The sequence below is a fragment of the Aotus nancymaae genome, unplaced genomic scaffold (genome assembly GCF_030222135.1).
Source record: "Aotus nancymaae isolate 86718 unplaced genomic scaffold, 86718_ANA_hifiasm-v0.15.2.pri h1tg000076l, whole genome shotgun sequence".
Classification (NCBI taxonomy): Eukaryota; Metazoa; Chordata; class Mammalia; order Primates; family Aotidae; genus Aotus; species Aotus nancymaae.
The window spans coordinates 15,885,399-15,904,324 of NW_026988491.1; the positions used below are offsets into that span (position 1 = coordinate 15,885,399).

General features: G+C 55.2%; 1 protein-coding gene across 2 annotated transcripts in view; it reads right to left on the bottom strand.

Annotated features, from left to right (window-relative positions):
* Positions 1-3,017: 3,017 nt before the first annotated feature.
* ZC3H7B (zinc finger CCCH-type containing 7B) overlaps positions 3,018-18,926 on the bottom strand; it is a 55,809-nt gene continuing 39,900 nt past the window's right edge. For both annotated transcript variants that reach the window (XM_064368104.1, XM_012476658.2), the window contains 11 exons: positions 18,611-18,772; positions 16,392-16,597; positions 14,112-14,212; positions 12,999-13,180; positions 10,372-10,457; positions 7,686-7,819; positions 7,425-7,530; positions 7,223-7,331; positions 6,672-6,805; positions 6,350-6,513; positions 3,018-5,978 (listed from right to left, as the gene is read on the bottom strand). In XM_064368104.1, coding sequence (XP_064224174.1) covers positions 5,720-5,978; positions 6,350-6,513; positions 6,672-6,805; positions 7,223-7,331; positions 7,425-7,530; positions 7,686-7,819; positions 10,372-10,457; positions 12,999-13,180; positions 14,112-14,212; positions 16,392-16,597; positions 18,611-18,772 — 1,643 coding nt within the window. In that variant the 3' untranslated portion in view covers positions 3,018-5,719. The remainder of the gene's footprint in view (positions 5,979-6,349; positions 6,514-6,671; positions 6,806-7,222; positions 7,332-7,424; positions 7,531-7,685; positions 7,820-10,371; positions 10,458-12,998; positions 13,181-14,111; positions 14,213-16,391; positions 16,598-18,610; positions 18,773-18,926) is intronic.

Sequence of the window (18,926 nt, forward strand, 5' to 3'; positions counted from 1 at the left end):
TTTTGCAGGGAGGTTGCCAAGGGCTCCCAAGTGTGGGGATAGACGGATGCAGTTCTTTGCAGAACTCCTAAGGGCTTTCTCTAGCGAGGTGCAGAGCTGAGTCAGCTGGTGCGCTGTGTTGGTTGTGCTCACTGAGGCCCTCTACTCACAGGGCTGAAGACCAGACACTGGCCCATGTTCAGTAACTGGGAGCTGCTGAAGCCAGCTCTGACTCATTGATAGGACGAGTATCAGCCACTGACCATAAATATCCAGGTGACACGGGTGCATGGAACTGCACATGCGAAACAAAAATTAAGAAAAAGATGCAGAACAGTAAGCAACATGGAATACAATGATGAATCTTTTTGAAGCTTCAATTCCAGTTTCACCTCCTCCAGGAAGCCCTCCCTGGCTCCTGAGCCTGGATGAGGTGCCTCCCCTGGCAACCTGAGTGTCTCCCCTGCTCATCCCCATCACATCATTCTACAATCTTCTTTTAGGTTGGTCTCCTTTAGCACTGAACTGAAGGGAAAGCAGTTTCTGTGGCAATCTTGTTATCCCCAGGATCTGGGATGGAGTGGGTACTGAGCTGATGTTTACCAATCCGAGCCATGTGAGGACCAGAAGAGAATTTAAGAGAATTGACCAGAAGTTATGAATTTATTCCACTAGGTTTACTGAACTCTTGCTTGTCTTACTCTTTGCTTTTTAAAATTGTTTTGAGTTTTTGAGACAGGATCTTGCTGTCTCCCAGGCTGGAGTGCAGTGGTGTGATGACAACTCACTGCAGCCTCAACCTCCTGGGCTCAAGCCCTCCTTCCATCTCAGCCTCCCAAGTAGCTAGGACCATAGGTGTGCGCCACCATGCCCAGCTAATTTTTCTTTTTCCTTCTTTTGGTAGAGATGCAGTTTTACTGTTGCCCAGGCTGGTCTGAAGTTCCTGGCCTCAAATGATTCTTCTGCCTTGATCTCTCAAAGCAGGATTACAGGATTGAGCCACCCAGGGAAGGTTTTGATGCAGGCACATGATCTCTCCAGCCTAAGGATGAGTCTGTATTTTTCTTGTGGGAGCTCTGCCTTGCCATGCCACTTTGATTTTTCACAGTGCATCCAGAGGTGCTGTGAATTCCAGAATATCAAAGCCAAAGAGATATTTGCCGATACCCAGTTCCCAGTGGTTCTCAATCTTTTTTCTGCCTCCTTTCTGAGGGTCCTTGGAACCTTCCCTGAAACTCTCTAGGCTATAAATGTGGACAGCAGACTTCCAGGGTTGTCGTGGGGGATGGATGTACTATCTGCACAGTAGCTGCCGCAAACAAGATGCTCAATAAAGCTGGCTGCTGGCCAGGTGCGGTAGCTCACACCTGTGATCCCAGCACTTTAGGGGGCTGAAGAGGGTAGATCAGCCTGACCAACATGGGGAAACCCCGTCTCTACTAAAAATACAAAAATTAGCTGGGTGTGGTGGTGCGCACCTGTAATCCCAACTACTCGGGAGGCTAAGACAGGAGAATCGCTTGAACCTGGGAGGCGGAGATTGCAGTGAGCCGAGATTGCACCACTGCACTCCAGCCTGGGTGACTCCATCTCAAAAAAAAAAAAAAAAAAAAGCTGGCTGATTTTGCTCCTTACATCATTTATCAAGCAGCTGAGCGCCTACTGCATACCTGGCCCAAATGATTCCCTCAGGCAATTCTCTGGTCCTGAACCTCTGTCCTAGTCCACTCCACACTGCAGTTTAAAGCTATCTGGGAAGCCGGGAGCAGTGGCTCACACCTGTAATCCCAGCAGTTTGGGAGGCCAAGGCAGGTGGACCACTTGAGGTCAGGAGTTTGAGACCAGCCTGGCCAACATGATGAAACCCTGTCTCTACCAAAAATACAAAAATTAGCTGGGTGTGGTGGTGGGTGCCTGTAGTCCCAGCTACTCAGGAGGCTGAGGCAGGAGAATTGCTTGAACCCAGGAGGCGGAGGTTGCAGTGAGCCAAGATTGTGCCACTGCACTCCAGCCTGGCCATAGAGTAAGACTATGTCTCTAAAAAAAGGGAAAAAGAAAAAAAAAAGCTGTCTGGTGAAAGCTTGTTCTTGGACATGAGCAGTCCCTCCCCACAGAACCCCTCTATCACCTACAGCCATGCACAATCCAAAAGATTTTACAAAGAACCTCCCACCCCAGGAGATACAGGTGTCCCTGACTTAGAACTCCAGATCTAATATATCAGCTCCTTTTATTTATTTTCTGAGATGGCATCTTGCTCTGTCACCCAGGTTGTAGTGCAGTGGTGCGATCTTGAATCACTGCAACCTTGCCTGCCAAGTTCAAGCAATTCTCCTGCCTCAGCTTCCCGAGTAACTGGGATTACAGTCACCCACCACCACACCCGGCTAATTTTTCTATTTTTAGTAGAGACGGGGTTTCACCATGTTGGCCAGGCTGGTCTTGAACTCCTGACCTCAGGTGATCCACCCGCCTTGGCCTCCCAAAGTACTGGGATTACAGGTGTGAGCCACTGGACCCTGCTAGTTCCTTTTAAAGATGAGAAAACTGGACCCATGTGACTTCAGTCTCCCTTGGATTCACTGGTGCCAGGGTTGCAGTTGGGATCACACTCGAGATCATAGGGGAGGCATGGCCCCCTGCCTTCCTGGAAGAGCCCCCTCCAGAAAGGGCAAAGGCAGGCCTTGGAACCCAGCTGGGCACATGCTGCAGCATAAGCACAGGGAAGTGTGGGCACCTCTGGCAGCCCCACGTGGAAGACAGAGCAGGCAGGCTGCAGATGAGCCAGGGAAGGGTGGCTGCTGGGCCACTTGTATAGAGCTCTGCTTGTCGCTGCCAGTGAGATGCTGCTGGAGCCGGGGTCAGCTGGCCTCCGTGTGTACACAGGGACACAGACCTGCCCCTTACCCCTTGGCATGCCTAACATTCCTCAGAATAGCTAGCACTGGCCAGGTCTGTCCCAAGAGGACAGAGCAGCTCAGGCCCTGGATACAAGTGCTAGATGGGGAGGAACAGGAGCGACACCTTGGGGACAGAGGTCAAAGTGCACAAGTTTATTTTCTAGAACAAAGGCTAAAGAAGCAAGTTTCTTTCATTTTATTTTAAGAAGGACAAAAATTGTTATTAAAACATCTACATTATTATCAAGATACTAGACCTTATGAATATTTAATATTAAAGTGTGGTATTCTTAAATTTTTAATACACAGACATTTTAAAGGACCATTAAATTGATTACTGCCCGGCTGAGAAATGCAGCATCCCTCCCCACCCACCCCCGGCCCTATGCTTGCCACGTCATCTTGTCCCTGCCTGCTAGGGGTAAACACAGGTCCTGGATTCCGCCCTCTGAGCCTCCCAGCCGGGGGCCCTAGAAGGCTCACAACTGAAATAGTTACCCTCATCATTAAAAGTGTCTTCTTGTCTGCTCCCCCCCCATATCATACTCTGCCTCCCACTCTTCCTTCCTTACCCTGTGGGGGCTTCAGCTCTGGCCAGGCCAGGGAGCCCCGGATCCCAAGGGTCCCTGGACAGATCACAGGCTGAAGATTAAAACTCTGGTCTTGAATCCTGTTCCTTTCGGCGGGAAGACAAATACAAATCACTTTCTTTCCCTGAGCACTCCCACTGTCTCCGCACTCGATGGGGGTGGTCTGGGAAGCTGGCAGAGTTGGGCCTGGGGAGGTTGGCTCCTGCCCTTGGATGCCCGAATCGCCTCTGAGCCATGGCTCCAGTCCCTGTCGCCTTGCAAATAGTCCGATGACCCCCAAAACCCTCCTAATCGCACAAGGATGGCTGCATTTTCTGGCCAAATTCTGTATCTTTAGCCCTCATAAAAGTGATTCCTTGGATACCACACACATATATAATATTATATAGAGCGATATATTTAATATCTGTGTATATATGCATCACAGGGGCGACATATATACACACTAGAAACAAGGCTGGTGACGACAGACTGCAACACCACGGATCAGGGAAAACGAGTATCATCGACATCACAGCCACGGCCCCCACCTTGGGTGTGGTCTCCCCTCTCCAGCCACACCACCAGCACCCAAACTGCAGTGGCCTGCTGGGGTAGGGGGCGGGCAGGGAAGAGGAAACGGTGCATGCTACAATTATCAGGAAAGGTTGGGCAGTGGCGGTGGCAGGAACAGCATCCCCTCCAGCCCTGGGCAGCCCATCACTGTGTCAGCGTGCACTGGCAATCCTTGCTTAAGAATGGGATGGTCCTTTTTCTCCTTCTCACCCCCACACAGCCTAATCCCTGGTTCCTTCCGGGGCTTCCCCACTCCTGTGCCAATGGTGTGGGGCATTCTGGAATGTCTGGGGAACCAGGGGAGGCTGGATCTGCCCATGGAGGGTGGGGTGGAGAGGATGGGGTGCATACAGACATGTCAGACGAGAGGGACAAGAGAGGCCTTGGTGGGTGGGGGCAGGGGCTGGGGGTCCACTGGAGTCCCAGGCAGCTTGTAGGGCCAGGGATCAGGGAGGGGCTAGGACAGATGGTTATAACTGTGTGTCTGGGTCTAGAGGAGAGGACATGCCTGGTCCCCAAGAAAGAGGGGTGTGTCCCATCCTGGAGTGGCCCATGGTGCCCGAGGTCAAGCCTCCCTTTTTTCCACATCCCCCAGACCTTCACCCTTCCCACCTCCCATGTCTCACGCAGATCCTGAGCTCATGGTGTCCTGCCCTCTGCCACCTTTCCCAGAGTGCACGTGGGGAGGCAACCTCTGCTGTTGTACCCCAAGAGACCATCCTTGGGAGGGGGCAGTCCCTTCACGGGGTGCTCACATGGCCAGCCCTCCTCTGGGCCTCCCTTCCCCAGCCCCCAGGCAGTGCTGCCTGGGACCCCAGCTGCACACTGATTCAGAGACCGTCACATTCCTGCTGAGGGGACTGTGGGCTCAGCCAATAATTGGCCCTGAGTCTTTTGAGCCCTGTTTTCATCCCAGCTCTGCCTTGTGCTGGGAACCTGGGCAGACCACTCCTCTCTTCTAGGCCTCAGTTTTCCTCTCTGCAAAATGGGGTTTGGGCTGGATCATCTCTGAAGGCTCTGAGGACCTACAGTCTATATTCACTGGCCTATGAGGGAGCAGGGTTCAGGTGGGGGCCTCAAAGGGCCGAGACTCCTTAGGCTCCAAAGATCATCTAGACCAGCTCCTCCCATCCTTCCAGAGGGGAAGCTGAGGCTCCAGAGGGTAAATGACTAGTACAGTGTTCCCAGCTTCTTCCTGGGGCTACATTTTAAAGCTAATGGGGCCTCTGCCCTCTGTTATGTCCTGATTTGCCCCCAGGGAGAGGGGGTGGAGTGAGGATGGGGCAGGGAGAAGAACCCTACTGTTGCAGATTCAAGTGGGGACCCCAGGCTCCCCAGCCCTGAGCTTTGGGCCCCATTAGGAGCAGACAGAAGTTAAAGCTGGAGGCTGAAGCTGGAGGGGTCAGCCAGGCCCCTCCCTCCTCAACCAGGAGAGCCGTGGGGGTAGGGGAAGGGCTGCCCAGGTTTCAGTGGGATGAGGACCCTGGGGCCTCCAGGGGCTGCAGCATGTGCACCTGGGTATGCACACCCGGGGTGGTGGTGGGGAAAAGATGGACGGGGCCCCAGGGGACTGGGGGTTGCCTGATAAGGGCGACCCCCGATCCCCCCACTGGCCAGCCCTGACCCTTCTATCAGGCCTTCTGTCCCCACCCCACCCCCTGGCCCCAGGACTTTGCCTGTGGCCGACACCTGGCCCTACTCCCCAGTGGTGGCAGCAGCAGCAGCAGCAGCAGCAGAGGCTTCTGGGGTGGCACTGGCAGGGTCCACATCCTCTTGCAGCAGGAAGTTGTATTTGCCAAAGTCGTCGTCCCGTGGACACAGCAGCATGTCCTTGCGAGCCTTGGCCAGCTTCTGCTTCAGCACCTCGCGCCGGTCCAGCCACTCGCTGAGCTCCTCCTGTCCATGGGCGCAGCGGCACTTGTCCCCATCCGGGCAGGCTTTGCCCTTTTGGAGCCTGTGGGTGGAGGAGGCTCACTGCCTGAGCTCTGCACCCTTCCCACCCCAGGCTGTGAATCTTGGGCCGGCCACTTGCCCTCCTCCGGGCAAGACAAGCCTCTCCCCGGGCAGCTGGGTGCCAGCCCAGGGAAAACCTGGGTGTCCTGACCCTCTCTGGGATCTGCTCCACGCCTGCAAATTAGGGGTCTGGATAGGTCTGAGTCCAGTCCTCCAATCTCACCCTTTCCTACCCCCACGGCTGCACTCACAGCCAAGCCTCACCACCCTCTGCACACCACCTCCACACCAAGAGGGACCAGAGCTGGCCACAGACTCCATCTCCTCGGGCCATACCCCACGTCCCTCCAGGCCCCGCCCTCCCAGGAGCACCTGTCGCAGAGCCGGAACTCGCCCATGGGGAAGCGGAAGGCCCAGCCACTGGCGTCACTGTCGGACGTGAAGACCTTCTCCTTGTGCTTCTCGGACTGGATGTGCTGCTGCCACTGCTTCTTGCTGTTGCTGTTCTTGCCGCAGAGCCAGCAGTGGTAGCCCATCTGTGGGGACAGCCACCATGGATGCCTGGTCCCCCACACCTCTGCCTGGACCACATCCCTTGGAGAGGCTGAGTGTCCGCCAGCTGGGCCCTCCAGGCTGCCCCTCCCAGGTCAGGCTCAAGACCACAGCCCTGAGCATTCGGGGGAGAGGGCGTTACCATGATGTCCGCGTAGTCCGTGGGCATCTGGATCTGCTTCTCCCCTTCCCGAGAACTGATGGGGGTCCCTTCTCCAGGCTTCCCTGGGTTGTGTTTTTTCAGCCACATGTCATAAGTCTGCTGCATGTCCAGGACTGGGCAGGGGACAGGGGACAGGGAACCTGCTGAGGGGCTTCCCCATCCGTTCTGCCCCGTGGTCCCTGCTTGATTTGGGAGCTATGGGTGTCCCAAGTCCTGCTGATAGGCTGATGGGCTGATGGGCCCGGCCTGGGGTGGGTGGAGCAGGGCTCAGGCAGCAAAAGGGGGTGCAGCAGGCACTCTTGGGCCTGCTGGTGAGTTGATTTTTTTTTTTTAAGATGGGGTTTCACCGTATTGGTCAGGCTGGTCTTGAACTCCTGACCTCAGATGATCCACCTGCCTTGGCCTCCTAAAGTGCTGGGATTACAGGTGTGAGCCACCGTGCCTGGCCAGCTGGGCCTGCCGGTTAAGTTGAGATATTCAATGATGAGGAGACCCCAGGAGAGGCCCGCCTGCCCCTCCTGCCCACTCACTCTTGTTCTCCTTCATGAAGGTCCACATGTCCCTCTCCTCTGGGCTGTGTGCGAAGGAGCAGTTCCCTACGTACTGGCACTTGCGGCCGTTCTGTGCGTGGATGCAGAGCTGTGGAGTGGGCATGGGGAGAGTCTCTGAGTCCCGCTGGAAAGCATCGCTGCCTCCTCGGGGGTTCCCTAGCCCCCCCGTCCCAGCGCTCACGTCGTATTGCTGTGGGAAGTTGCGAATGGATGGCAGTGGCCTCACTGACACCCATTTCCTCTTGGCCTTGGACATCACCAGAAGGACCCGCCGCTCCTTGGTCCAGCTGCAGGACAGAGCAGGGTTGGGGAGAGGTCAGAGCCGAGCCTGTGTGCTGTGTGACCTCCGTGGAGAGCCCTGGCCTCTCTGAGTTGGCCTCTACACCTGTGGTGGTCGGGTGGGCCCAATCCCACCTAAGCCCCAACCTCGCACCCCACTCACCAGTGCCGGGCCTTGGCACTGCAGTACTTGAGGTCCTTGTCAGGCTCCACCACCTGCCCGTTCCTCCAGCACTGGCCACAGACAAACTTCATCTGCAGATCGAAAGTGCTGGGCCCATGTGTCCTCGGGGTACCCTGTGGGGGCAAGAAAGGGGGATTGGTGAAGCTGCAGGCACCAGGCCTGAGGCCCCAGGGTCTCCACACAGGTGGCCTCTGGGACAACCTTGGAATAAGCTGGTCTTCTCCCAAGTCCTCCTGGCAGGCAGTGACCTCCCAATTGCAGGCCCAAGGGCTTCTCAGGGTAGCCAGGCCTGGAATGGGGCCCCTCTTTCCACCCTGTGGCTGGTCCCTGCCTTGCCCGACTCCCTGGGAGGCCTGCTCTGTGGATGCTGCATTTCCCAGGGTAGAGCTCCGCTCCACCACACCTCCCTGGCTTTGCACAGGCTGTTCCGGCTGCCCTTCCTCCACTCTTCATCCAGCTTGTTCTAGAAACTATCCGTCAAAACTCAGCTCAAGCGCATCTCCTGTGGGAAGCCTAACCTGTGGCTCTACTAAGCTGCAGCTGTCCATTCTGTGAGCTCCCACAGTCTCTACACTGCCTCATGTGACCAACTCACCCGGTTATGAGTGCCAAGTCTGTAGCAAGTAGAGGGTACAGGAGGTGGGAAGCCACCCCAGTGGGGGTGGGGTGGTGGTGACAGGCATCAGCCTTGGGTGGTAGGACAGGCATCTGGGCAGCCCTGGTCTCTGGCTCTCCCTCCAGGGCAAGGCCTTGCTGGTCTCTAAGGCCCCACCTGCCACGTTCCTTCCCTGTCCTATGCCCCAGCCTTTGGCCTGCTCTTTTGCACCTTTGGGACAGCGTTGGGAGCCAGAGGTGGGAAAAGTGCTCAATCAGCCTTGTCTCCTGCCACCTTGAACCCTCTCATCTGGCTATGTTGGCCAACCTGCTGCTCTGTGAATGCACCAGCTGTCCCCGCTCACTCATGTAAGCTTGAGCCTCCTGTCTTCCCTGGTGCAGGGTTACCCCGTGCTCTTTTTTTTTTTTTGAGATGGAGTCTCACTCTTGTTGCCCAGGCTGGAGTTCAGTGGTGTGATCGTGGCTCACGGCAACCGCCGCCTCCCAGGTTCAAGTGATTCTCCTGCTTCAGCCTTCTGAGTAGCTGGGACTACAGGTGCCCGCAACCACACTCAGCTAATTTTTGTATTTTTAGTACAGATGGGGTTTTACCATGTTGGCCAGGCTGGTCTCAAACTCCTGACCTCAGGTGGTCCACCCCCTTGGCCTCTCAAAATGCTGGAATTACAAGTGTAAGCCACTGTGCCCGGCCTTTTTTTTTTTTTTTTTTAAGACAGAGCTTGCTCTGTCGCCCAGGGTAGAGGGCAATGCAATGCAATCTCAGCTCACTGCAACCTCTGCCTCTCAGGTTCAAGCAATTCTCCTGACTCAGCCTCTCAAGTAGCTGGGATTACAGGCGCCCACCACCATGCCTGGCTAATTTTGTTCATATTTTTAGTACAGACAGGTTTTTGTCATTTTGGCCAGACTGGTCTCATCCATCTTGGCCTCCCAAAGTGCTGGGATTATAGGCGTGAGCCACCACACCCGGCCTCCCGAAGACATTTATTAATTAAAAACTATAGAAACGATCCCTGAAAGTATAGTCTTATGCTTTCAAAGAGGAAAGATCTCTATTATCATAGAGAAACATTTAGAATGGAGGCAACTTGAGTCAAGTTTAATCAGACTGTCACCAGTGAAGGGACACACTGAGATGATGCATCCCCTGATGTGTGAGCCGAGAACACGACATCACCTCTGTGGAATGAGGAAACTGACAGGAGCCCAGAGGGAGGGACCTTTTACAAAACATCCAGCTCTTCAACAATATCAGTGCAACACAAGGCAAAGACTAAAGAACTGTTTTCATTAAAGGAGATGAAAAAGAGACACAGCAAGGCCAGGTGTGGTGCCTCATGCCTGTAATCCCAGCACTTTGGGAGGCCAAGGTGGGAGGATTGCTTGAGCCCTGGAGTTTCGGATCAGCCTGGGCAAGATGGAAAGCCCCACATCTCCAGCCCGATGGTCTTAAGAAATATAAAAATCAGGGGCCGGGTGCAGTAGCTCACACCTGTAATCCCTGCACTTCGGGAGGCCGAGGCAGGTAGATCACGAGGTCAAGAGCTCAAGACCATCTTGGTCAACATGGTGAAACCCCGTCTCTACTAAAAATACAAAAAATTAGCTGGGCATGGTGGCACGTGCCTGTAATCCCAGCTACTCAGGAGGCTGAGGCAGGAGAATTGCCTGAACCCAGGAGGTGGAGGCTGCGGTGAGCCGAGATCGTGCCATTGCACTCCAGCCTGGGTAACAAGAGCGAAACTCCATCTCAAAAAAAAAAAAAAAATAAATAAATAAATAAATAAATCAGCTGAGTGTGGTGGTGCATGCCTGTAATCCCAGCTACTCAGGAGGCTGAGGCAGGAGGATCACCTGACACCAGGAGATCGAGGCTGTAGTGAGCCATCATCAGACCACTGTACTCCAGGCAGGGTGACAGAGAAAGACCCTGTCTCAAAATAAATAAAATAAAATAAAAAGAGACACAACAGCTGAATGTGGTACACTACCCTGGATTTGGGGACAAGTCATGAACTCTGAATAGTGGCATAGTATCAGAAGGTCTTACCATGCTGCTGCTGGCTTTCCCCGCATGCGCCTCCATCTGCTGCCAGTACTTCTTAGACTCCTGAACGATGTCTTCGTGGGTCATGCCTGGGAAGGGTGGGGGGCAGACACAGGCGTCCTTCAAGGTGCTCAGCAAAGAGGGAGGCAGGGGGTCCATGAGGTGCCAGTGCCCCCCGAGGCCCAGCTGGAGAAGCCCTGCTCCGAGTTAGCCCAGCCACAGTAAGACATGGGTGCAAGGGAAACACTTTGTCCATCTGCAAAATGGGAACAGAGACCTGCTCCGACCTCACTGGAAGTGAAAGAATTAAACGCAGTCAAGAGTAGGAAAATGCAGTAGAAAGATATTGGCTCTGTACCATAGTGGGGAGTCCCCTTCTCCCATGCCAGTGGCCCTGTATCTTGGGCCAGTGACCCAGCACCCTTTCCTGACCCCCTTCTCTCTCAGTGGGGCTGCAACCTGGTACCTGCTTGGCAGCCTTTGGCCTCACCGGCAATAGGGCTCCATGCCTGCCCAGCCTGGCTCACCAGCTTGCCGTGGTACCGTGGCTCTATACTGCCAGCCCCCAAAGGGCAAATACCCCAGCCTGGTGGCATGGACCCCCCAGTCTGTCTCCCCGCCAGCCTCAGACTTGCCACTGAGCCTGACCTTGGAGATGCAGCTCACAACACTTCCATGAAGCCTGCCCTCTTCTCAGCCCTCTCCATCCTTCTCACATCTTTCACACGACTGAGGCAGCCTTCCATCCTGGCCTATGGCTACTGCTCTATGACAGCCAGTCATCACTGGTGCTTACTTAGGGCTAGACACTGCACTTGACCTCCAGTTTTTTGCAGATGACCTGCAAGTCTGTATCCACAGGCCAGATCCTTCCTGTGAACTTCCAAACCCCCACATCCGCTGCCTCCAACATCTCCATGTGAATTCCACCAGGCAGCTCAGACTTCCCATATCCCGCTGCTCCTCTTACAGCCTTCCCCACCCCCTTTTCTTTTTGAGATAGTCTCACTGTTGCCTAGGCTGGAGTGCAGTGGCGCACACTTGGCTCACTGCAACCTCCGTCTCCTGGGGTCAAGCAATTCTCCTACCTCAGCCTTCCAAGTAGCTGGGACTACAGGCGCCTGCCACCATGTCCAGTTAATTTTTGCATTTTTAATAGAGACAGGATTTCACCACATTGGTCAGGCTGGTCTTGAACTCATGACCTCAGGTGATCTGCCCACCTTGGCTTCCCAAAGTGTTGGGATTACAGGCGTGAGCCACTGCGCCCAGCCACCCTTCCCCCTCTTAGAACATGGTAGCCCCATTCTTCCTGTTGCTTTGATCTTGGAGTTGACCTTGACACTCTCCTTTGTCTCATACTCATATCTGGTCCATTAACAAATCTTGTTGGCTCCACCATCAAAATATACCCAGAATCTAACCACTTCTCCCACTTCTAGCACCACCACCCTGGCCTGAGCCACGCTCCCTGGTCTCCCAGCTTCTGCCCTCACTCCTCGATCTCCACCCGACAGCCAGAGCAACTTTTGCCAAGTATTGATCAGATCATAGAACTCCACCCACTTAAAACCCTCCTCCAGACACTGTAATCATATTTAGAACAACCCCAGTTGTTCTTAAGGCCTAGAGACTCCTACATGCTCAGTCCCCTCCAGCCTCTAAGGCCTCATTCCCCTCCGCTAAGCTGCTCTACCCCAGGGCCCGTCCTTTCTGTGTGGAGCTTGCTCCTGCCTCCGAGCCTTCAGCCTGGTCCCTCTTCCTGGAATGCACTCCCTGCCCTTCCCTGCTCAAAACTTATCTCCTCAGAGAGCCCTTCCCAGCCATCTTACCAAAAATGCTCCCACCTCTGAGTCTCTCTCTGCCCCATTGCTCGGCTTTTTCTTCCTCATAATCCTGAGGCACACCTGAAATTCTACCACTGCATTTCATCAACTCTAAGCAGACACTGAGTGTTATATGTACCACATTTTATACCCCCTCCCACAAAATGTTGCTAATTAAATGATGACAGGGATACGTGCATCCTAGAACGAATGGAATACAGGAGTTAGTCACCTGTTTATATACTGTCTCTCTGGCCACCACTTATAAATGTAGGTTCTTTGAAAGTAAGGGCCTTGACTAGACCATGGCTGAATGCCATGGCAAGAGAAGGTGCTCAGGAAATCCCTGGTGGGTGAGTGGAAGAACACCCTCAAATCCCCGCAGCAGCTCTGCGATCTAGAGATGGGGCTCCCCATTTCCCTCATGAGCACTGGAGGCTCAGTGACGAGTGGGGACTTGCTGCTGGCCACCCTGGAGCAAGCAGAGGTGCTGCCGCAGGAGCCCAGCTGACTCCATCTCCCCTCTTCCTGCTCCCTGGACGGTGCCTGGGGGAGGAAAAACTCAGGATCTCTGAGCTTGGAAGTGCCCTGAGAGCAGAGCTTCTCTCCTCTGTGGTGCCTGGGAACACCGGCTTCTCCAGAGAGCATACCCCACAGCCACTCCCCTAAACTCTCCCGAAGTCCCCTGCAGTGACCACAGGGCCCTGGGCTGTTACCCCCAGTCAGTCCTGCAGCACCCTTCACCTGCACCGCCCAGCCCTCACCTGAGTCACCCGCCCTTCACCTGCACTGCCCAGCCCTCACCTGAGTACTGCTGCAGCAGCCAGACCTTGAGCTCGATGAAACTGTGGGCGAAGTGGCAGCTGTCCTCCCGTAGGCAGCCATAGCGCACCTCGTGGCGGCACACGTCGAACTGGAAGTGCTCCTGGAACTGGCGGATCTTGGAGTACTTGAGGGAGGTGGAGCGGACGATGTGCACCAGGCACCTGGTGGGCAGGTGGGAGGGGCATGATGCAGTCCACAGTCCCACTGAACTTCTCTCCTGGCAGGGCCACCTTCTCCATGCCAGGCTCTCCCTGGGCACCCCCTGATCTATGAACCCAGTCCAGGCCATGGATGACATAGGAGGGCAGTAACGGGGCTCCTACACTCAGTCAGCCCTGGGCCTGGCTCCCAGCGCTGCTTTACTCCTGCCCCTCCCCTCAGGATTCAAAGATGGAGCTGCCAACAAGCAGAGGGCCCCGCCCTCAGGTTTCCAGCTTGATTCTGCAGAGCTGGTCCTGCACCCTGAGGAACACTAACCAAGCACATCCCCCGGGCCGGGAGTCTTAATGACCCTCACTGCAGCCCCAGGAGCATCATCAACTTTATAGATGAGGAAACCCGGGCTCGGACTAAGACAGGACTGGCCCAGGAATTGGACCCTGGTCTGTCTAACTGCAGGGCCTGGGCTTCATAGTCACACTGTGGCAGAACCAAGGGGAGCCAGAGGGAGAAAGGGGTGGTGCCAGACCTGACCCAGGCCTCCCCTCACTGCCTGACGCTGATGTCATGAGATTGGAGGGTGCTGGGCTAGAGTCAGAGACTGGGCCCCCCCGGCTTGCTGTCTGCTGAGTAAGCTAAGTAAGCGACTTCCAAGCCTCAGCTTTTTTCTTCTGTACAACAGGGCCAGTAACTTCTCCCTCACGGGATTGCTAAGGTAATTAACATGCCCAATAAGATGCTTGGAATATAGTAGGTGTTCAATAAATGTGATGCCCATCCTTTCCAGGTGGAGGCTGGATTTGATTCCCAAATTCTGCCCCTTTCCTTGCCCCCTAGATCCACCCTTTCAGCTAGGCCTTTCCTCACCCTCTGAGGAAAAGTGGACTCTCCACTGGCCCCCAGGCCCCAGGCTGGGCTGCAGGTCCCACTCACTTGTTGTTGTAGAAGCTGTGCTTGGCAGCCAGGTTGGAGCAGACAGACGGAGAGTCCTTGGTGCCTTTGCTGATGATCCGGGGTTTACTGTCAAAGCAGATCTGCCCAGGGAGGGGAAGGGCTGGGACCCTGCATGGCCACCTGGGAAAGGGGTGAGCTGGGACCCTGCACGGCTACTTGGGGAAGGACAGCTGGGTCCCTGCAAGCCCTGCCCTGGGTCAGAGAAGTGAGGAAGGGAGTCCCAGGGTCTGTGGTCCTGTCTCTCTGGTTCCAGCTCACAGGTGACCTGGCCTTGGTTCCCTTCCTCGCCCTCCTCCCTCCCTCTGATCTCACCACTCCCAATGCCTGGGGCAGGGGGTTACTTCATGTCAAAAAAAAAAAAAAAAAAGAAAAAAAGAAATGGCAAGTGTTTTATGAACAATAGGCTGTCACCCAGCTGTGAACTATGATTCCCAGGCCAATGCTCCCTTCAGGGGGTAGGCACAAGTCCCGACCTGGAAGAGTTGGGGGAAGGGCTGGTGATGCCAATGATAAGGGTTGGACTGAGCCACATCAAACCCTGCCAGTGACCCGGACCTGGAGCACTTGCTCTACAGACACAGATGTGACACTGCCCCTGCCCTCAACATGCTACAACTGGGTGGGGAGGCAGGCGCCAAGTTCACTCCAGAGGCCAAGCGGGGTCTTCAGGGACAGCTTTGTGTAGGGAATTAACAACAGCTCAGTGGGGCTGCTGGGATCAGAGTTGAGCTGAGAGGTTCCAAGCCCAGAGACACAGAACAGCGCCGTGTGGGGAGGGCAAGGCCAGCCACAGGCAGGGAAGTACAATGACCACTGAAGCCAGCAGGGCACAGGGAAGACATGGTGGGGGAGGCCTGAGATGTGAGGTTGTGGACGTGGTGCCTGGGATGGCTGAGCAGTGCCAGATACCCACAAGGGATGCAGGGGAGGCCCTAGACAAGGCTCCTAATTTCCCTGTGTCCTGGGGGCCTGGCTGTGGGGACCACAGGTGGCAGCTTGTGCTGGGAGGTGGGCATGGCTCCAGGGACAGACTGCCTGGGTTTGAAGCTCAGCTCTGCACTGTGCTGTCTGTGTGGCTGATGGCAGCTCCTCACTGCCCTGAATCTCAGCTTCAAATCTGTAAAATGGGGATATCTGCCTGCCAGCTCTGCCATGACAATGGAAATGACATCTTTTTTTTTTTTTTTTAATTGAGTCTCACTCTGTCACCCAGGCTGGAGTGCAGTGCCTCGATCTCGGCTCATTGCAGCCTCTACCTCCTGGACTCAAGCGATCCTCCCACCTTAGCCTCCTAAGTAACTGGGACCAGAGGTGCAGGCCACCAAGTCCAGCTAATTTTTAATGTTTTTTTTGAAACGGAGTTTCACTCTTGTTACCCAGGCTGGAGTGCAATGGCGCGATCTCGGCTCACCGCAACCTCCGCCTCCTGGGTTCAGGCAATTCTCCTGCCTCAGCCTCCTGAGTAGCTGGGATTACAGGTACGCGCTACCGTGCCCAGCTAATTTTTTGTATTTTTAGTAGAGACGGGGTTTCACCATGTTGACCAGGATGGTCTCGATCTCTTGACCTCGTGATCCACCCGCCTCGGCCTCCCAAAGTGCTGGGATTACAGGTGTGAGCCACCGCACCCGGCCCAATTTTTAATTTTTTTTTGAGATGGAGTCTCAAATGCAGTTGCAAAATCTTGGCTCACTGCAACCTTCGCCTCCCAGGTTCAAGAGATTCTCCTGCCTCAGCCTCCCAAGTAGCTGGGACTACAAGCGTGCACCACAACTAATTTTTGTATTTTTATGCCCAGCTAATTTTTGTATTTTTAGTAGAGATGTGATTTCACCATGTTGGCCAAGCTGGTCTCAAACTCCTGACTTCAAGTGATCCGCCTGCCTCAGCCTCCCAAAGTGCTGGGATTACAGGCGTGAGCCACTGTGCCAGGCTGGGAATGAGAAACAAAAACAACCACGTGGCAAGCCCGGCCTACGACCGGCTGCTAGGAAAGAGCAGGTGTGAGGGCTATGATTTCTCTTTCCAGCCTCAGTTTCTACCACTGCAAAATGAGGGGCTGGATCGGATTTGGCCTTTAGCAAGCTAGGATCCCAGGGCCTTGACTTACTGACTGTCCAGGACCTACTGGTTCTAAGGCCAGGCCTCCACAGCCTACAGGTTCCAGGGCTGACTTCCCACGGTTGTCCATGCCAGGGAGCATCCCCAGCCCTGTCTGTGCCGTGGCCTATGGGGTGGCAGCGGGTGGGCGGGCGGTACCTCGCAGAGGAAGGTGAAGATGCCTTGGTGCTCCTTCAGGAGCTTGGCAATGGTGAGGCTGCCGCGCTTAACGCCCCCCAGCGGGTCGAAGAGCAGGTCGCGGTTGAGGGTGCCCTTCCGCTCCTCAGTCCAAACGTCGATCTCCTCCTGATGGTAGGCGAAGGTGCAGTTATCCCCGTACTTACAGTCCTGCTTGTTAATCATGTCTGCAAAGAGGCAACAGGACACGTTCCGCCAGGCGGGGACGGCAGCCCGCAGCACCCTCACCACCCCGCTGCGGCCTGTGAGGCTTTGGCCCCATGGGCTTGGCTCTGCCCCAACACAGATGAGGCAGAGGCTGCTGCACTCCCTGCCAGGACTTGGCAGAGCTGGAAAGTCCTTTCCAAACACCAGGTCCCCTTCTGCACTCTGCACCTGCAGAGCACGGTAATCACTCCTGCCCCAGTCACGCCACAGGATTGCTTTTGTAGAAGTATACAAGTCTCTAAGTAAATATAAGGGGTTTAAAAACAATTATTCACCAAGAAAATAACACCACATGGTTAAGAACATGTACTTTGGCGTCAGACAGAATTGGGCTAGGATTCCTCATTACTCCCTGACCCTCAGCTGTCTTTTCTATGAATGGAGGAGACTGGGTTGTTGGAATCAAGTGAGATAATAAAGATCCTGGCAGGGGCGCTGGGCATGGTGGCTCACGCCTGTAATCCCAAGACTTTGGGAGGCTGAGGCAGAAGCAGTTCAAGACCAGTCTGGACAACAAATCGAGACCCCATCTATACAAAAAAATAAAAAATTAAAGAATAAGCTGGGGGTGGTGGCATGTGCCTGTACTCTCAGCTACTCAGGAGGCTGAGGTGGGAGGATGGCTTAAGCCCAGGAGGCTGAAGCTGCAGTGAGCTATGATAGCGCCACTCACTCCAGCCTGGGCAACAGAGCAAGACCCTGTCTCATAAAACAAAAATGATCCACCCCATTTCACCTCCACCTAGGAAAAGAAAAAAATGAAACAAAACAAAATTTCTGGGGGCTGGGCTGTCCAGAGAGAGGAAGGCCCAGAACCTGGAGATCTGCTGTTTCCTAGGGGTGGGATCTACTTTTCTTTCTCCTCCTCCCACTCTAAGTCTGCCTTGTCCCATCTCTCTGCCAGGCTCTTGACGCACAAGGACAAGCAGGCCACAGACCTGGAGGAGTGGGGCAGATCCCTGGGTGGGAGTGGGGGTGGCTGCAAGGGGAAGCACCACAGAGAAGGGCTTCCCAAGATCCAGGCAGTGCTTGAAGGAGGAGCAGAGGGCGACCTGGCTCAAAGCGCACAGCGCGTGTGACAGAATCGGGGCAGGGGGGGTCAGTGCATTTGGGGAATGGTTAGGGCAGGAGGTGAGGGGTGGATGTGGGCACGCGTGGGCCTTGTTGCACAATCTGGACTTCATCCCACGGGCCATGGGCAGTGGTTGATGGAGGCCTCTGACCCAAGAGTGACGTCCTTAGACCAGCCAGGCTGGTGGGAGGACAAGGAACAAGTGCAGAGGGCCGCGTCGGGGGAAAGAGGCAGAGCCTGGGGCGCACTCTCAAAGCCCCCATTTCCTCCTCCAGAGCTGTGAGGCTGCATGCCGGTGAGGATGAAAGGGCTACACTGGGAAGGGCCTAACGATTCACGTCTATTCACGCATCGCCATACAGCAGGACCAAGGCACTTGGCTGGGACCAGAAAGAAGCAAGTCAGGGACACGATGGATGTCCATTAAATACCAACCAAGCTGACATGAGCCAGAAATGAGGACAGTGACAACAGAAGAGTGACAGAGAGCCCAGGTGGATGGAGCCCTCACCATGCGCCAGTCATACATGCTTCATGCGGCTGCTGGGCACACCGCCCCACAGGCCCTTGGGGCCCTACAGTGGTAACAGAAGCCAGCTCCCTATGACTCGTGCAGGCCCCTGACACCCCAGAGCACAAGCCAGTGAGGGGCTCCGGCTCCGACTGAATGTCACAAATGTGTTCCGCCAGGCTCTGGAGCTGTTCAGGGCAGGAGATGCTCATTCAGATATGGAATGCATCCCAGATGAGCCCCAGGAGCCTGAGCCCCAGCTTCCTTGCCTCCCATGCAGCCATGAGGCCCACCCCTGTTCTGTCTACCTGTGATGGGGAGCAGAGCGGCGGCTAAGGGTGAAGGGGTTGGGCCTCAGCTGTATTACCCGTCCTGCTGCAGCCCACCCACCTTTGCACAGGTAGTAGGAGCCCACGAAGCTGGTCTTGGTGGGCCTGGGCCGGATCCGCTTCCAGGTCTGGTCCTCGGAGCTCCGGAGCCGGCCGAGCAGGATGTCCCGCTTGCACTTGTGCTCAAGGCCCTCACGGTAGGTGTAGTCGCCAGCCCGGGGGCCTATGGGCAGGGTGGACACAGATGACAATTCTGGAAGCAGAACTGAAGGGTGATGGCTGGCAGGCCCATGTGGTGGGTAGGAATCGGCCCCCTGCTGATATAGCTACCTCCTCTCTCAGGACCTCCCGCCAGCTCCCACCACTCCCTTCCTGGC